The 17,989-nt window shown below is 47.4% G+C and overlaps 1 protein-coding gene across 1 annotated transcript in view; it reads left to right on the top strand.

The window, feature by feature from the left end:
* Positions 1-12,232, top strand: part of LOC130706211 (transketolase-like protein 1) — a 43,408-nt gene extending 31,176 nt beyond the window's left edge. The window contains exons 8-12 of the mRNA XM_057537521.1: positions 6,085-6,215; positions 7,925-8,008; positions 10,293-10,392; positions 10,522-10,641; positions 11,923-12,232. Coding sequence (XP_057393504.1) covers positions 6,085-6,215; positions 7,925-8,008; positions 10,293-10,392; positions 10,522-10,641; positions 11,923-12,095 — 608 coding nt within the window. The 3' untranslated portion in view covers positions 12,096-12,232. The remainder of the gene's footprint in view (positions 1-6,084; positions 6,216-7,924; positions 8,009-10,292; positions 10,393-10,521; positions 10,642-11,922) is intronic.
* The last annotated feature ends 5,757 nt before the right edge of the window (positions 12,233-17,989 follow it).

The following is a 17,989-nucleotide window of genomic DNA, read 5'->3' as shown; positions in this document are numbered from 1 at the left end:
CCTACCTCAACATAATAAAGGCCATATATGACAAACCCACAGCAAACATCATTCTCAATGGTGAAAAACTGAAAGCATTTCCTCTAAGATCAGGAACGAGACAAGGATGTCCACTCTCACCACTATTATTCAACATAGTTCTGGAAGTCCTAGCCACGGCAATCAGAGAAGAAAAAGAAATAAAAGGAATACAAATTGGAAAAGAAGAAGTAAAACTGTCACTGTTTGCGGATGACATGATACTATACATAGAGAATCCTAAAACTGCCACCAGAAAACTGCTAGAGCTAATTAATGAATATGGTAAAGTTGCAGGTTACAAAATTAATGCACAGAAATCTCTTGCATTCCTATACACTAATGATGAAAAATGTGAAAGAGAAATTATGGAAACACTCCCATTTACCATTGCAACAAAAAGAATAAAATATCTAGGAATAAACCTACCTAGGGAGACAAAAGACCTGTATGCAGAAAACTATAAGACACTGATGAAAGAAATTAAAGATGATACCAACAGATGGAGAGATATACCATGTTCTTGGATTGGAAGAATCAACATTGTGAAAATGAGTATACTACCCAAAGCAATCTACAGATTCAATGCAATCCCTATCAAATTACCAATGGCATTTTTTACGGAGCTAGAACAAATCATCTTAAAATTTGTATGGAGACACAAAAGACCCCGAATAGCCAAAGCAGTCTTGAGGCAAAAAAATGGAGCTGGAGGAATCAGACTCCCTGACTTCAGACTATACTACAAAGCTACAGTAATCAAGACAATATGGTACTGGCACAAAAACAGAAACATAGATCAATGGAACAAGATAGAAAGCCCAGAGATTAACCCACGCACCTATGGTCAACTAATCTATGACAAAGGAGGCAAAGATATACAATGGAGAAAAGACAGTCTCTTCAATAAGTGGTGCTGGGAAAACTGGACAGCCACATGTAAAAGAATGAAATTAGAATACTCCCTAACACCATACACAAAAATAAACTCAAAATGGATTAGAGACCTAAATGTAAGACTGGACACTATAAAACTCTTAGAGGAAAACATAGGAAGAACACTCTTTGACATAAATCACAGCAAGATCTTTTTCGATCCACCTCCTAGAGTAATGGAAATAAAAACAGAAATAAACAAGTGGGACCTAATGAAACTTCAAAGCTTTTGCACAGCAAAGGAAACCATAAACAAGACGAAAAGACAACCCTCAGAATGGGAGAAAATATTTGCAAATGAATCAACGGACAAAGGATTAATCTCCAAAATATATAAACAGCTCATTCAGCTCAATATCAAAGAAACAAACACCCCAATCCAAAAATGGGCAGAAGACCTAAATAGACATTTCTCCAAAGAAGACATACAGACGGCCACGAAGCACATGAAAAGATGCTCAACATCACTAATTATTAGAGAAATGCAAATCAAAACTACAATGAGGTATCACCTCACTCCTGTTAGAATGGGCATCATCAGAAAATCTACAAACAACAAATGCTGGAGAGGGTGTGGAGAAAAGGGAACCCTCTTGCACTGTTGGTGGGAATGTAAATTGATACAGCCACTATGGAGAACAATATGGAGGTTCCTTAAAAAACTAAAAATAGAATTACCATATGACCCAGCAATCCCACTACTGGGCATATACCCAGAGAAAACCGTAATTCAAAAAGACACGTGCACCCGAATGTTCATTGCAGCACTATTTACAATAGCCAGGTCATGGAAGCAACCTAAATGCCCATCAACAGACGAATGGATAAAGAAGTTGTGGTACATATATACGATGGAATATTATTCAGCCATAAAAAGGAACGAAATTGAGTCATTTGTTGAGAAGTGGATGGATCTAGAGACTGTCATACAGAGTGAAGTAAGTCAGAAAGAGAAAAACAAATATCGTATGTTAATGCATGTATGTGGAACGTAGAAAAATGGTACAGATGAGCCAGTTTGCAGGGCAGAAGTTGAGACACAGATGTAGAGAATGGACATATGGACACCAAGGGGGGAAAACTGCGATGAGGTGGGGATGGTGATGTGCTGAATTGGGCGATTGGGATTGACATGTATACACGGATGTGTATAAAACTGATGCCTAATAAGAACCTGCAGTATAAAAAAACAAACAAAACAACTAATACTAAACTTTCATTGGGTTATTTGTATGGAAATATGTTAATATAAATGTTTCAGACATTACATGAAATTTCTAAAAATCTTATATTTGTATTTGTATGGAAATATGTATGGAAATATGTTAATATAAATGTTTCAGACATTACATGAAATTTCTAAAAATCTTATATTTGTATTTGTATGGAAATATGTATGGAAATATGTTAATATAAATGTTTCAGACATTACATGAAATTTCTAAAAATCTTATATTTGTATTTGTATGGAAATATGTATGGAAATATGTTAATATAAATGTTTCAGACATTACATGAAATTTCTAAAAATCTTATATTTGTATTTGTATGGAAATATGTATGGAAATATGTTAATATAAATGTTTCAGACATTACATGAAATTTCTAAAAATCTTATATTTGTATTTGTATGGAAATATGTATGGAAATATGTTAATATAAATGTTTCAGACATTACAGGAAACGTCTAAAAATCTTATATGTTCTGGTATAATGTTATAAGTAATAATCCTAGTTATTACTTTAAAATGTATATCTCAGAAATAACTAATTTTCTTGTCAACTGCATTATTATGAACTTTCATCAAATCTTTAACCATGGTCATTTTTAAGTCTTTTGTCATTTACAGACAGTTCTGGGTGTACTCTGATGATTTTGCAAATATGTTCCTATAAAAGAGTTTCATCTTCAAGAAATTCATGGAAAAGACTCTGACAAGTACAGGTTTCTGGTAACTGACTGTACTGCTGAACTGAATGAATAAGCATTTTCAGAACTCTAATGAAAAACTGATGAACTCATAAAAGTGCTAACAAAAGATCAAGATGAAAAAAAAGAAATTAATTACATGGGACTGAGTGAACTGATGAGGATGAGTATAATTTTTGTGACTTTCTGTCTGAATTAAAAAAAAAAATCCCACAAGGACTCAGAGGAAAAGAATATACAAATCAATTTTCACTGCAAAGTAAAGGAGCTGTTACAGTGGAGGATTACTGGACTGAATGTCAATGTTATGACATAGTATAAGTGTGTTTCATGTTTGGTAATTGCAATCATTGTTGCTTTTGTTGTGGTCATCCATGTACAATGCTTGGTGTCAGTCTATCTATCTCTTGTAAAAAAAAAAAAAAAAAAAAAAAAAAAAAACTACAATGAGGTATCACCTCACTCCTGTTAGAATGGGCATCATCAGAAAATCTACAAACAACAAATGCTGGAGAGGGTGTGGAGAAAAGGGAACCCTCTTGCACTGTTGGTGGGAATGTAAATTGATACAGCCACTATGGAGAACAATATGGAGGTGCCTTAAAAAACTAAAAATAGAATTACCATATGACCCAGCAATCCCACTACTGGGCATATACCCAGAGAAAACCGTAATTCAAAAAGACACATGCACCCGAATGTTCATTGCAGCACTATTTACAATAGCCAGGTCATGGAAGCAACCTAAATGCCCATCAACAGACGAATGGATAAAGAAGGTGTGGTACATATATACAATGGAATATTACTCAGCCATAAAAAGGAACGAAATTGAGTCATTTGTTGAGACGTGGATGGATCTAGAGACTGTCATACAGAGTGAAGTAAGTCAGAAAGAGAATAACAAATATCGTATATTAATGCATGTATGTGGAACCTAGAAAAATGGTACAGATGAGCCAGTTTGCAGGGCAGAAGTTGAGACACAGATGTAGAGAATGGACATATGGACACCAAGGGGGGAAAACTGCGGTGAGGTGGGGATGGTGGTGTGCTGAATTGGGCGATTGGGATTGACATGTATACACTGATGTGTATAAAACTGATGCCTAATAAGAACCTGCAGTATAAAAAAACAAACAAAACAACTAATACTAAACTTTCATTGGGTTATTTGTATGGAAATATGTTAATATAAATGTTTCAGACATTACATGAAATTTCTAAAAATCTTATATTTGTATTTGTATGGAAATATGTATGGAAATATGTTAATATAAATGTTTCAGACATTACATGAAATTTCTAAAAATCTTATATTTGTATTTGTATGGAAATATGTATGGAAATATGTTAATATAAATGTTTCAGACATTACATGAAATTTCTAAAAATCTTATATTTGTATTTGTATGGAAATATGTATGGAAATATGTTAATATAAATGTTTCAGACATTACAGGAAACGTCTAAAAATCTTATATGTTCTGGTATAATGTTATAAGTAATAATCCTAGTTATTACTTTAAAATGTATATCTCAGAAATAACTAATTTTCTTGTCAACTGCATTATTATGAACTTTCTTCAAATCTTTAACCATGGTCATGTTTAAGTCTTTTGTCATTTACAGACAGTTCTGGGTGTACTCTGATGATTTTGCAAATATGTTCCTATAAAAGGGTTTCATCTTCAAGAAATTCATGGAAAAGACTCTGACAAGTACAGGTTTCTGGTAACTGACTGTACTGCTGAACTGAATGAATAAGCATTTTCAGAACTCTAATGAAAAACTGATGAACTCATAAAAGTGCTAACAAAAGATCAAGATGAAAAAAAAAAAGAAATTAATTACATGGGACTGAGTGAACTGATGAGGATGAGTATAATTTATGTGACTTTCTGTCTGAATTAAAAAAAAAAAAATCCCACAAGGACTCAGAGGCAAAGAATATACAAATCAATTTTCACTGCAAAGTAAAGGAGCTGTTACAGTGGAGGATTACTGGACTGAATGTCAATATTATGACATAGTATAAGTGTGTTTCATGTTTGGTAATTGCAATCATTGTTGCTTTTGTTGTGGTCATCCATGTACAATGCTTGGTGTCAGTCTATTTATCTCTTGTAAAAATAAAATACAGTGTGTGTGTGTGGAAAAAAAAAAAAAAAAAAAGAAAATCGGGCGAGTCTGTGAGAACCTGAAGAAGGATTTCAGCGTTGCTGACAGGAGGAGTCTCAGACGGCAGGAACAGCAGAACCCCAGTCCCCGGGGGTTTCTTGCCTGGGAAACGTCCGGGATGACAGAAATGGGGAGTCTAGAGAGACGGGGCACCTGACATTCCTGTGGCGGGGCAGGTCAAGGTAGATGTGGCAGCTTACGCTTGCTGCCAGAACGCTGGAGGGGAGGGCTGGACGTGCGTGTTTGGGTGTCGTCTTGGGGACTTCCTGGGAGAGCAAGACTGGCTAAGAAGTCTCTGGATGGCCAGATGCAGGGGAAGAGAGCAAGGAGGGAGGAGGGCCTGGACAGGGGTCCGGGGTCTCTGCCTGGGGCTGGGTGAGGAGTCAGTTTTAGACTCAGCTGAGTGGAGAAGTGGCTCTAGGTCCAGCCCAGAGGAGCCGGGGTTCTGAGGAGAGACAGTGGTCCCAGGCCAGGCGGTGTACGCGGCGACAGTTCCCTTCCTAGCTGGAAGAGCTAGGCCGCCCTGGTGTACATCGGGCTTTCTCTTTGCACAGAGTCTCTTTCCCCCCCCCACGAAGGCCCTCTGAGTTCCAGCAGCACCCCGAGGGCACCCCAAAGGCTATGTTCTGTGATTCTCAGCTACTTTGAAGGCCATGAGAAATGAATGAGACCATTTGAGTCTGAAAACTTTAGTCTCTTGATGGAGAAGGTAGAAGAGCAGAGAAGAAATGACAGAGTCTGAGGGGGCCTCCTAGGGAGAAGTGCACAGGGCCAGAGACCTGGCGCTCGGGGACGAGTGTTGGGTCGCGCAGGGCAGCAGCGCTAGGACCGTGTGCCAGGGGTTGGCGAGGCTTGGGGCCGAGAAGAGGCCTGTGCCGTGTTGCTTGCAGCGCCAGTTGGGAGCCTCAGGCGGGGCGTGGCAGTGACCTGCGCTGCGCTGGCGGCCACCCCGGTGGCACGCGTGCTTGGCTGACTGGGCGGGCTCACCTTTCCATTGGGCTGTGGCTTTGCTTTCTCAGGTGAAGACGGCCCCTCCCAGATGGCCCTGGAGGATCTGGCCATGTTCCGAGCGGTTCCGAACTGCACGATTTTCTATCCGAGCGATGCCATCTCAACGGAGCACGCCGTGCTCCTGGCGGCCAACACCGAGGTATCCGTAAGGGGGCACTGGCGCCGACAGAAAACATTGCTGGGCTCTGATGCTGCTTTGGTACTGATGGCTTGATTTTTTTTTCCCCATTTTTTTCTCAGCATAAAGAAAATAGATGTTCGTTATAGGAAATTTGGTTGTAGGATTCCTTTTAAAAGTAGAACCATTGCCCCAGAAAAGGGTGATGAACCACGAAGAACATGAACACATTCGCGTTGTAAAAAGCAGTGCAGAAGAATTTCGAACCCCTGACGACCTGTATCGGGTGGGACTTGGGTCAAGAAGAGGGGGTGCTCTGGGGCTCTGAGACAGGGAGCCCTTGGCAGGGCCACGGAAGTGGGTCCCAGCGCCAAGCCATCATGTGCTGGCCTTAGACACAGCCCGCGCAGCTGCCACCTCGTGATATCAGAAAACTGGACAGTTGCCAGTGGGAGGCCACTGCAGACAAACCCTGGGGTCCCCAGCCCTGTCCCGCCCTCAGAAACAGCTTAGAAGGCTACAAGTCTGGCTTCTGCCCTGCCTGCCCCTCCTGAAGTCTCACCCAGGGGCATCAGATGGACACAACCTAACTCCTGTCCAGAACCCAGCCGCAGCAGAGGCTAGGGGACAGAATCTTTACCTTTCTAACCATTCTAGCTAGCGGCCGCCAGACTCACCTCACCCTCCAGGCCTGCACGCACCCATGCCCCTGCACAGGCAAACCTGGGCACAGTTGGGGTGGGTTGTACGAGTTCCGTTCCAAGCATTTCCAACGTGTTAGAGACATGAGTTTCTTTTACTTTTTTCCTTTAAACCTAAGTGGCCTCACACATTGTTCTGGATTTTTCTACGTGCTATATCCGGGACATTGTTCTATGTCCTTGCATGTACAGTGCAATCTCGTGTGCTGCAGGATCTTATTTGTGGGAAGTTCAAAAGAGACAAAGCTGTGGTGACGGAAATCAGAATAGAGGTTGCTTCTTGGGTGGGGAGAGTGACAGGAGAGAGGCATGAGGGAACTTTCTGGGCAGGTGCAAATGCTGTCCAGACTCAGGAGATGGTTACATGGTGTATAACTTATCAGAATTCGGGGCGTGCTCCACTTAAGTAAATTTTACCTTGTAAAAATACACCGAATAGAACTAGTTCATAACATGTAAATGAACAAAAGGAATCAGTGTTCCTAAATTAATGTATGGGTTTATCATGTACGATTTAAATATGTATGTAAATTAACAAATACTAGACATTTGAGTATTCATTTACATTCCTGTTTATATGTTCAAGGTGATAAAAAACGTATTTACATCTTTTTATTGGAGAAATAGTCATGTTATATTCCGGTGTCTAAGGTCCTTCTAAGGATGGAGCGTTCATTACAAGCTGTTGTGACAAAAGTTGTTTCCCATGTGTTTTAGGCTTTCTAGTCAAGGTGAGTCAGCGCTCCTGCTCCACGTTTATGTTCTGTGGAGACACAACCGATCGATTTATATTTGAGAAAGCTTTCCTAAACGGGTGAGCAGGACAGTGTGGAGAGCTCGTCACAGGGCACCCAGCAGGGTCCTTCGCAGTAACCTGACCCCGTGACAGTTGGCCCTCACTCCAGAAGGCACATTTTGTTTTTAGTACAAAGAATTGTTAGGTCCTCCCCCGCTTCTTTTTGAGGTTTATTAGTTGGAAATTTAGTTTGATTTTCTAAACTGTGGCTCTGGTGTTCATTTACACCCTAGGGGATGTGCTACATTCGGACCAGTCGGCCAGCAACTGCAGTTATTTACACCGTATACGAAAACTTTGAGGTTGGACAGGCCAAGGTAAGGCCTTAAGTTCTCCAGTGTCTTCCAGCATCAGTTCACGTGGAGAGCACTGTTCTTAAAGCCAGCGCTAGAGACATCCACAGTTGACGCCTCATTCTTTCTTTGCACTAGTTTAAAAAAAATTCATGACCTTTGCCTGCTTTTCTTCAGGAAGGAACATTCTGCCAATATCAGCCTGAACCGAACTTTCCTCCTTTCTGAAAGGAGTCTCTTTGTTGAGCCCTTAAAGATAAGCTGGTAACAACTTGAAGGCTTTTGAGTTGCTTTGCTGTACCTTATCACAGCCTCAAGCTAAACAAAATAATAGAACCCATTTCAGATGAATAGTATATCTGTTAGGTTCTGGTTTTGCAGGTCCAAGGCCAGGAATATAACAAACAAATATGAACCATCTTGCCTCTGGCCATTGTGTGACCCTGCGGTTGGTTTTGCACATGGATTGTGGCCTCGCCCCCAGGCCTGCTGATAAAGGCTGGCATTGCAAGGTGCCTCCTATCTCCTGTATCCTTGAGAAAGCCCTAGAAGCACAGATTGTTAGCAGCCAGCCATGTTTTGTAGATGAGGGCCAGAGAAAGTGTTCAGGAAGACCAGGATTCAAGCCCCTACGGCAGCTCGACGTCTGTGTGCCTGCCTGTCCGAGCTGCGCGTGCAGAAAACCAGCAGCGTCTGTGGAGAAAATAAGTGACTGCCCACCACCTAGAGAGCAGGGCTTACAGACATTTGGCCGTGTTTTCTTCCTGGCTTTTTCTATATACACGTATATATATGTGTATATCTTAGTTGAGATCATACTGCATAGGAAAGTTTTATGTCCTGTCTTTATCTTATAAGCCTTTTAGAACGTCATTAATACTCTCCTTAAGTATGTGAAAGACTGATAGCCACTCTTGAAGAGCAATAGGTGACTTCCAGCTTGACGGCTAAGGGCTAGGCTGCCCCAGAATTCACAGTGGCTAGTGCTCAGGATGAGTGAATGCGCGCTGGGTGGCTTTAGTGCCGCAGTAGAGCAGGTGCGCCCAGAGCCGTTAATAGTCCCCCATAGTTCCATTCTGCTGAATGGAAAAGCTGTATTATTCACTTCAGTGTGGACTACACGCTCACACTATTGTTCCCTGGACTCCCACGTTTAACTCAAAGCCATATGTTTGCCTCCGGGGGTGGTGGGGAGTGTGTCTTGGTGATAGTTATATGGTTTTCAAAGCTTTCTCATATCTCTCTTCTTTTTTTTCCCCCCCTGATGTTTGTCCTGTCCTGACAAAATGAAGTAAACTTCCTGATGTGAGTTAAAACGTGTGTGATAATATGCATGCCATGGATAATTCAAGGGCTGGATTTGCAAAGGGGGACGTAGGTGTGTGTATGTATGTGTGTATATGTATGTATCTATACATGTATATTTGTGTGTGTGTGTGTGTGTGTGTGTGTGTGTGTATGAAAACACTAGAACATTCTCGAAGAATGGGGGTGGGTGGTTTGAAGCCCTGAATATCTGTAGTCAGCAATGGTTCTTAAGCCACAGGAAAAGCTATACAGAGGAATGCAATGCAGACTTCCAGATGCCTTTGGTTGGGTGACTTTGGAGGAAACAAAACGATGGAAAAAAGAGCAGAGAACCCTGTCTGCTTACAGAATAGCGGGTGGTTGGGAGCATGGGCTTTGAAGTCAGATGGGCCTGGCTGCTGGTCTCAGCCCTGCCCTGGGCGAGTTCCTCCTGTTCTGAGATTTGCTTTCCACAGCCACAGAAGGGGCCCGCTAATGCACGGGCTTCACAGGGCACTTGGGCACGCACCTCGAAAATGCCCCCAAATGGTCCCCATCCGCGTGTTCGTGATTGCAGTCCAGTCTGTGTGAGTGCCCCAGCAAGATGTTCACGCAGCCCGGAGGTGGCGCCTTTGCAGACCCCTTGGTGGGCGTGAGTCCGTGCTCTGGAGCAGATGGGCTGCACAACTCGCTTCTGGCCTTCAGCCTTTCACATCCCAGTTGGAAATGCACCTGCTTTGCTAAAGGGTCATTTTGCATACGTATTGTAAAAGAACTTAGTAATTTGGCATCGTGAATCATGAGGAAAAGTAGGTGAATTTGTTAAACAAACATGAAGTGGGGCTTATTAAAAAGAATATGTCCTTGTTGGTCAGTGTGCTGACTCGGCCTTTTTTATAGTGAACTATTAAGGAGTGACATTGGTAGGCTCAGGAGAGCAGTGTAGCAGAGTGTCCTCCACTTTGAGACACACTCTGTGTGTAGTAAGCACAGCATTTTTGTTTTGTGGGTGCGACACCAGGTCGTCCGCAACGGTGTCAACGACAAGCTCACAGTTGTTGGAGCTGGAGTGACCTTGCATGAAGCCTTAGCAGCCGCCGATGATCTTTCTAAGCAAGAAGGTCAGTTGGTTGTTGCTGAATGCTGAAGTTCAAGCTGGGAGTGGCAGGACTTGGGCTGCCTGTGTGCCCCCATCTGTCTTTTATTCTAAGTCTGCTTCATACACCAAGCTGGTTATCTCTGTTCTCCAGATATTTCTATCCGCGTCATCGACCTGTTTACTGTTAAACCCCTGGATGCAGCCACCATCATCTCCAACGCAAAAGCCACAGGTGGCCAGATTATCACAGTGGAGGATCACTCTTCAGAAGGTGTGTGCAGGCCTTGGGGACCACTTTGAAAGTCTGCTTTGGTGCAGCGTGTTTTTGTTTTCCTTGACCAGAGGTGTGCCGTGATCGTGGGCAGCACCTCCAGCCAACCACTCACCCAGCAACCTGTATTACTTGCTCTTTGCGACGGTGTGGGTATAGGGTCTCCTGCCCGCCTGCACTGGCTGGCTAAGGGTGGGGCCGTGCCCATCCTCGTTTGTGTGTGCTCAGCGCAGGGTGCAGTGCCTGGTCCCCGGGTAGCTGGCTCAGTGGCAGTGCAGAGGAGTGTCTAACTTGGCATTGTGAGGGGAGGCGTCATAAGAAGCTTCACAGTTGCTCTTGAGTATTGAATGATTAATAGTTTGCCCCCCACAGAAAAATGGCAATAGTGCCTTGCAAGCAGAGAACACAGCAAATGCAGGAAAAGTGTGGCCAGGGAGAGGGGGCTGGGCAGTGTTTGGCCAGGGAAGGTCAGGTGGGGCAGAGGAGGGAGTGGGGAGCTTCATGTGTTTGCGTGTCAGGGGCCCCAAGAGCACCCCCGTGATCTGCAGGAAAGCACTCCAGTGCCCTCCCGGCTGAGGTTGATGGCAGGGAAAGGGCACACGCCAGCACCCCCAAGGACAGAAGACACGGGTCGGGGGTGGAGAGCCCCACCCCTTCAGCTTCCTCTCTCCCTCCCATGAGGGGCCAGCCGAGCACTCTCCCTTCGCCGGCAGTCACAGATGCCTCCCTGGGGACCCAGGGAGCCCACTCGAGACTCAGCGCCCCGGGTTTCATTGAGGGCTGGTCGCAGCCCGGCACGTGCCAAACTTCCCGATTCCCAGGGGAAAGCAGGTGTGCCCCATAAACCACCCTGTGGTGCCAGAGTCCAGGCACAGGGACCACCCTTATCAGTAGGGAAAGTGTCTCGTTGATGCAGGGCACTCGCACCAGCCCACTGCCCGGGCACCACCCCAGGGGCAGCCTTGCCAGCTGGCCCTTCCGAAGCCGGCACCCAGTTCGTAGGTTTCTGACAGCTTTGAGGATCTGAGTTCCACAGACGCCTGTGTCCGTGGAGCCCCAGTGGAAAGAGCCCCTGCCATGAGTGAGGCTGGGAGCAATTTGGAGACTCGCACTTTTGAACGAGAACGCTTCTGGTCAGTCGGGGAATGGCTGTTTATGAATCAACAGCCAGTGAAAAATATCTTTCCCTGGGAACCACAAATTCAAAGGCGTCTATGCGATGGGGTTTTAAGGCTGACTAGCTGTTTCCAGAACAGAGCCTGATGTCCCTTGCTTCCCCAGGTGGCATCGGGGAGGCTGTTTGTGCAGCGGTGTCCATGGAGCCTGACATCCTGGTCCATCAGCTGGCAGTGTCAGGAGTGCCTCGGAGCGGAAGGCCGAGTGAGCTGCTCAGTATGTTTGGAATCAGTGCCAGACACATCATAATGGCTGTGAAGTGTGTCTTAATGAATTAAAATAGCTGTTGGCTTTGGTCTTAGAAGACTGGCCTCTTTACCTTACATTTATGCTTATTGCCAAACCATCACTTAAATCTATACTGTTGCGCTTTATTCTTTTTAAAAGCAAAGCCAGTTAACTACTTTCCTGTTAAGCCATAACTACGTATACAAGAGTAACTTTCACCTTTGAATCATAAATGTGGGTTACAAGACAAGGTTTTAAGTGACAGAATAGCTAACAAAACAACCACCTAATAAATTTTCTGATGAGACTACAGATAACTGGGCTGGGGACCAACATAAGGTAACAGTTTCTTAAATGTGTGTCATAAGTAAAGAAAATGCGAATTGAATTGTAGACTGCAGTTGCCCAGGTTTGGCAGCGCTATACCCCCATGCTGCGCACCGCTGTCCCAGCTCAGTCCACCTGCTGCCATCCTACCTGTAGCCTCCCAGGCACTGTGTCAGCGCAGTTGCCCTGGAACTTCCTCTGGTGTCTGCCTTCATCTCCTCTCTTCCGCGAGGAGGCTGCGCCTAGTGTGTCCCGTGCTGCTTGCGGCGACTGCTCCGCGGAGAGGACACAGCCCGTTCTCGTCTCCACACCACACCCTCCTGTGAGATCTCAGAAGTGTCTCATTTGCCCAGTGACCAACCCGAACTGTTATCTCAACTGTACTCATCTGCTAAGCATGCTAGTTAAAGTTAATGTTAATAAAGCAATTAAGAACCGGCTGCCTGCTTTATTGCGTTTGTGCCTTGTATGTGTAATTTGGTTTCTCCTTGACAAAATCCTAAATGAGGAAGGAGCTGTTATCTAAACCAGCAGAGAGCCATGTCCCTTAACAAGCCCTGGAAATGGTACTGGGCAGGAGATGCACCACTAGAGGACAGTATACAGCCTGAAAAGCCAGCCCTGAGCTGACTCCTTAATTTAGCTCTGAGCATGTAAACCATGTGGCCAGAATACAAGAAGAAAATACCTGCCAGGTAAATTAAAGATAGGCCCCGCCTCCGCACCCCCCCCCCACCCCCCGCCATAACCGAAGAGTCCTGAGCCCTCTTCTTTGCGGGCTGTACGAGAAGTCCTCCTTCCCTGGAGACCCGGGGCGGGGTCTGCGCCCTCCCGCGAGAAAGGCCAAGAAAAAACCGCCCCCAAGATCCAGGGCTCAGGAGACCCCCGTGAGCACCGTTGGGCCCACCCTGACCCGGCAGAGAAAAGAGACGTTGTGCTCCCCAGGGTGACTTGGAGAAGGGGAAGAGGAAGGTGGCGACCCCACCCAGATGGCAAACGAGCACTGTCACTCCTTGTCCGGCTGGGCCCCAGTCCTGGCCTCTCAGAGCTGCCTTGATCTGTACTCCTGGGAGCTTCCACCCTCCCACGGCCCAGAATGTGGCACCCACCCCCACACACAGTTCTCTCCCCGCCCACTGAATTCCAGCGCCTCCTGAGTGTGCCTCTGAGATATTCTAAGATAAAGCACGGATCCTTCCCCCGCCCGCCCAAGGATAGCTGCCAGAGAAGTGTCCAGAGCTAGTACCCATACCACCAGGGATCTAAGTATCCGCCAGAGGTGCCCACGCTTCTAGAGGTGGGGACAGCAAGAAGGTAACAAAGTCTTCCCCATGTCACTTGACAGGTGTGACACACCTGTTCTTCTCCAGGACGACCTGTCACTTTAGTGAATGGGTCCTTTAGGAAGGCTTGGGAAGATTTGCGGTGTGCACTTCCAGCAATGCTGCAACAAGGTCCTTCCCAGGGAACACGGCCTCCCCTTCCATCAGGGGGGCTCTGGGTCTGGAAACTGGGTGAGAAGGTGTGACTCTCCACGGGGGCAACTCAAGTCAGGTTTTTGCTCCCAGAACTAGAGGGTTTAGGGTTATACGCATCAAGCAGTCCTGTAGCAGGCTGCCCAACTATTTCCTGCTTAGAGGCTCATTTTCTGCGCCTTGCTCGCTTGCCTCCAGCCCGCCATTCTTGCTTTTCCTGGAACATGCCAGATTGTTCCTTGGGGTCGGGGCCTTGGCTCCGGCTGGTCCTCAGTCCTTACGCTGGTGTTCCTGCTCTAATGGCTCTCTCAGCGCCTTGCTGAAAAGAGCTGCTTCTGGACCTATCCCTGGAACACAGTTGGGGGGTGGAGTGTTCAGGCTGGATATGATGAATCTACTCTCAAATTCCTCTCTCCCTAAGCTTATGGATTCTGTCCTGCACCTCCTGTCAGGGCATTTCTGGCATCAAAACCCATGAAATGCAGGTCAGTAGTAGGTCCAAGCCAAGCATGCGAGTGCTAGACTACACACCAGCTGCATGTCCTAATACTTTTTTTATTTTTAAATTTATTTATTTATTTATTTTTGGCTGCATTGGGTCTTCGTAGCCGCGTGCGGGCTTTCTCTAGTTACGGCGAGCGGGGGCTGCTCTTCGTTGCGGTGCGCGGGCCTCTCATTGCGGTGGCTTCTCTTGTTGTGGAGCACGGGCTCTAGGTGCACGGGCTTCAGTAGTTGTGGCCTACGGGCTCAGTAGTTGTGGCTCGCGGGCCCTAGAGCGTAGGCTCAGTAGTTGTGGCACACGGGCTTAGTTGCTCCGCGGCCTGTGGGATCTTCCCAAACCAGGGCTCGAACCCGTGTCCCCTGCATTGGCAGGCGGATTCTTAACCACTGCGCCACCAGGGAAGTCCCTAGGCAGGCAGATTCTTAACCACTGTGCCACCAGGGAAGTCCCTGTCCTAATACTTTTAATCTGGAACCTCTAGTAAATACACTATCAGTTAATCCACCCCATCGAGTGGCCCACTTCCCCTACTGAGTCGCACACCCTGAGAACCTACTACCACAAATGTTCAAATACAGTTCAGTTGGTAGGTATCGGTGAAGTCCGGAAAATATGTTTTTTATATCCTTATGGAAAATATTTATTGACGTATGAGCTGTTTCCTCTAGGGTCAGGCTTTGGTCTGTCCCCCTGGATCATGCTGTGATTGGGCCCCAGTTACGGGTCTAATGGCAACAGGGTGTGGTGGCAGAGGGTGTGGAGGACAGTGGGTGTCCCCTTGCAAGGCATCTGCGCCAGGTGAGGTGATGACACAGTCCCCAAGGGAGAGAACACCAGCCTGCCAGACACGGGAGGGCAGGCTACTTCCACCCGCAAGGGAGGCTCAAGGGGACTGCGGGCTTCCCGACTGTCAACCCCCACCGTGGGCAACCAGATGTCCCGATTCTAGGTTTCAGGTCCCACTCCTCCACCCAGTGCCGTACCTTTCACACGAGAAACATGGAGAGGCTGGGAATTCAGGTGACCTTGGGATTCTGCACAATGATGCAGGTTTTGTTTGTGTTTGTAGTGTTTGATTTCCAGCACCCTCAGCCCTGCAGGTACAGGAAGAAGAGAATTTTTAGGGCTGCCATGGAAGTGCTCTGGCTGTCATACTGTGCCTTGAGCTGAGAGGTAAGGAATCTGACCTTGTCAGTTTTTTCTCTGTGCCCTCCCGGGGACACTCTGGAGTCAGCCCACAGCACAGCCTTGATTCCCCAGCGTCCCCTCCACGACAGTTCAGGGCAGCAGCCGGTCCGGCTCCCCTGGGCACTTGCTGCACTTGGCCCTTCATCCCAGTCAACCACAGGGGAGAGCTTGATGAATGGTGAGGCCCCCGCAGGTCATGGGTGCCTCGAGCCCCACTTGGTTACTCGGGGATCGGAGGGCTGGATGAACAGAGATAGTACAGGAAGAAGCTGCCCCCCACCCCCAGAGCCTGGGAAAAAGGGAGGGGGTTAATGTCATCTGCAGCCTAGAAGCCAGGATGAGGGGCCTTGAAGAACAGAGGCTGGATCTCTGAGGAGGGGCTGCTGCAGTCTCTCAGGGAAGGAGAGAGCAACAGCACCGGCTAAGAGGGGCAACGGGGCAGGAGGGGCAGGAGGGGCAGGAGGGGATTTCCGAGGCACCACCTATCTTCCAGGTCACTGGTTCCTTCTTCGGTGGCATCCGATCTGTGGTTTGATTCATCTGTTGAGATTTTTATTTCAATGACTGTGGCTTTGTTTTTAACTTCTAAAGTTCTCTTTCAAATCGGCCTGGGCTTTTAAAATTAGTCTTATCTTTGTGATTCCTTCCTTGGTATCTTTGTTTTGTGTCTCGGAGGCTGTTGAAGACTTGGGGAGTTGGAGTAGCCTTCTGTCACAATAATGCAGACGATTTGTAAATACCCATGAGAACTGCTCTCTGATCTCAGGAGAATCCAAAGGTAATGTCAGTCTGTGTTTCAAAGGTCCCCCTGATTAAGCACAAGAGTAGAAGGCGTTTCTCTTTCTCACCCTCCTTCCTTTATGGGCTGGCCCAAGGCCGGGGCGGGGATAGTCACCAGGACTCACCTCCGACGCCTTCAGGGCAAGCTGATGTACCACACGCGCCACGGCCCAGGAGCCTCCCTGCGAGGGAGCGATCCAGATGCAGCGCCTGGCCCGCAAAAGGAGGTCAGGGTTGGAGGCCAGTGTCCTTGATCCACACCTCGCCTTGGCCACCTGCTAGCTAGTGATTCAGAACAAGCTACTCAACCCTTCTGTGTCGTGCTGTCCTCATTGCTCATCTGGAGAATGGGGAGGACACGCTCCCAACTTCCTAGGGCCACCGCGAGGGTGGGATGGACGAGTCCAGGCACGGAGCAGACACTCGCAGCCCTCACCGAAAACTATATTATCTGGCCTCTGACCGGGATGCCCTGGGGACGGGACGTTGACAGGGCCAGTCTTCCGATGTTCCATGAGGGTGGGCGGTGTCTTCAATTTGAGATGGCAGACCCATCTTCGGCTGGGCCTCTGGGAGTCCCGAGGGGGAAGCCAGGGGTGAGGTGTCCCCGTCCAGGGAGCGACTGCTCTTCGGGGAGCCCAGCAGTACTACCACGATGGGGGGCGGTGGGCATCCTCTCCCTCTCAGCCTGCGGTTCTCTGAAGCGCCTCTGTCTGCGGCAGTGGGGAGGGGAGGCAGCCCCAGCTTGTGGATGATGGGGCCAGGGTGCTCCTCTCCTGCTCACTCAGACCCATGCTGGGATGGACCCACTTCTTCTTACAGCCCTGTCCTTCCTTTTCACTGTGCAGGTGACCTTTCAAGAGCGCTGGTTTCAGGCGGATTCTCAGTTCTGCTCGCTCACCTTCTGCGGCCCATTAACTCTGAGCCCCTCGGAAAGCCCGCCCGCAGCTCCTCTCCCAGCCCCAGCCTCGGCCCCAGCCACCCCACTGATTCCACTTGTGGTTTCCCCCATGGATCTCCCTCGCTCCCCTGCGGGCCACCTATGCATTTAAATAATATAGCTAAACTCTTCTCGTTACACATTTGCTTGTCTTCTCCGCAACTGGACTGGCACCCCTGGAGGGCAGGGGCTGGGTGTCTGAGAGGCACAGCCCCCAGCCCCGGTCTACATAGCGTGGGGTCATGTGACAAACACCACCTCCCCCCAATCTGCCCCCCCCCCGCGCGCGTGTGCGCGCGCGCGCGCGCGCGCACACACACACACACACACACACACAGTGATTGGCCAGCAGGCCGACCCGCCAGCCAGGGTCAACGAGGAATTTGCTGTGGGGACTCAGAAATCCCCCCCGCCCCGCCCCCGGCAGTCGCATCACTCTCCTCACACGTGGGAGGAGGCCTTTGTGCCCAAGATACAAAACCCAGAAATCATCAACTGAGAGTTTAATAAATTTGGTCATATAAAATTGTATAGCCTCTTGACAGCCGAAACCAACTAGCCTAGTCTTTCAAGACAAGAGACAGACTGAGGGAAAATATTTACAACATATGGAACAAAGGACTAACAGCCCTAGTGTATGACAAGCAGGGTCTTTTGGGGAGGCAATTATGTAGTGTCCATTGAAACTGTAAATGCCCATAGGTTTTGACCTGGCAGGTCCACTTAGACGTA

This window comes from Balaenoptera acutorostrata, chromosome X (assembly GCF_949987535.1).
Source record: "Balaenoptera acutorostrata chromosome X, mBalAcu1.1, whole genome shotgun sequence".
In the NCBI taxonomy this organism is placed as follows: Eukaryota; Metazoa; Chordata; class Mammalia; order Artiodactyla; family Balaenopteridae; genus Balaenoptera; species Balaenoptera acutorostrata.
The sequence above is the reverse complement of the archived record's forward strand: the minus strand, read 5'-3'. Positions and strand labels throughout refer to the sequence as shown.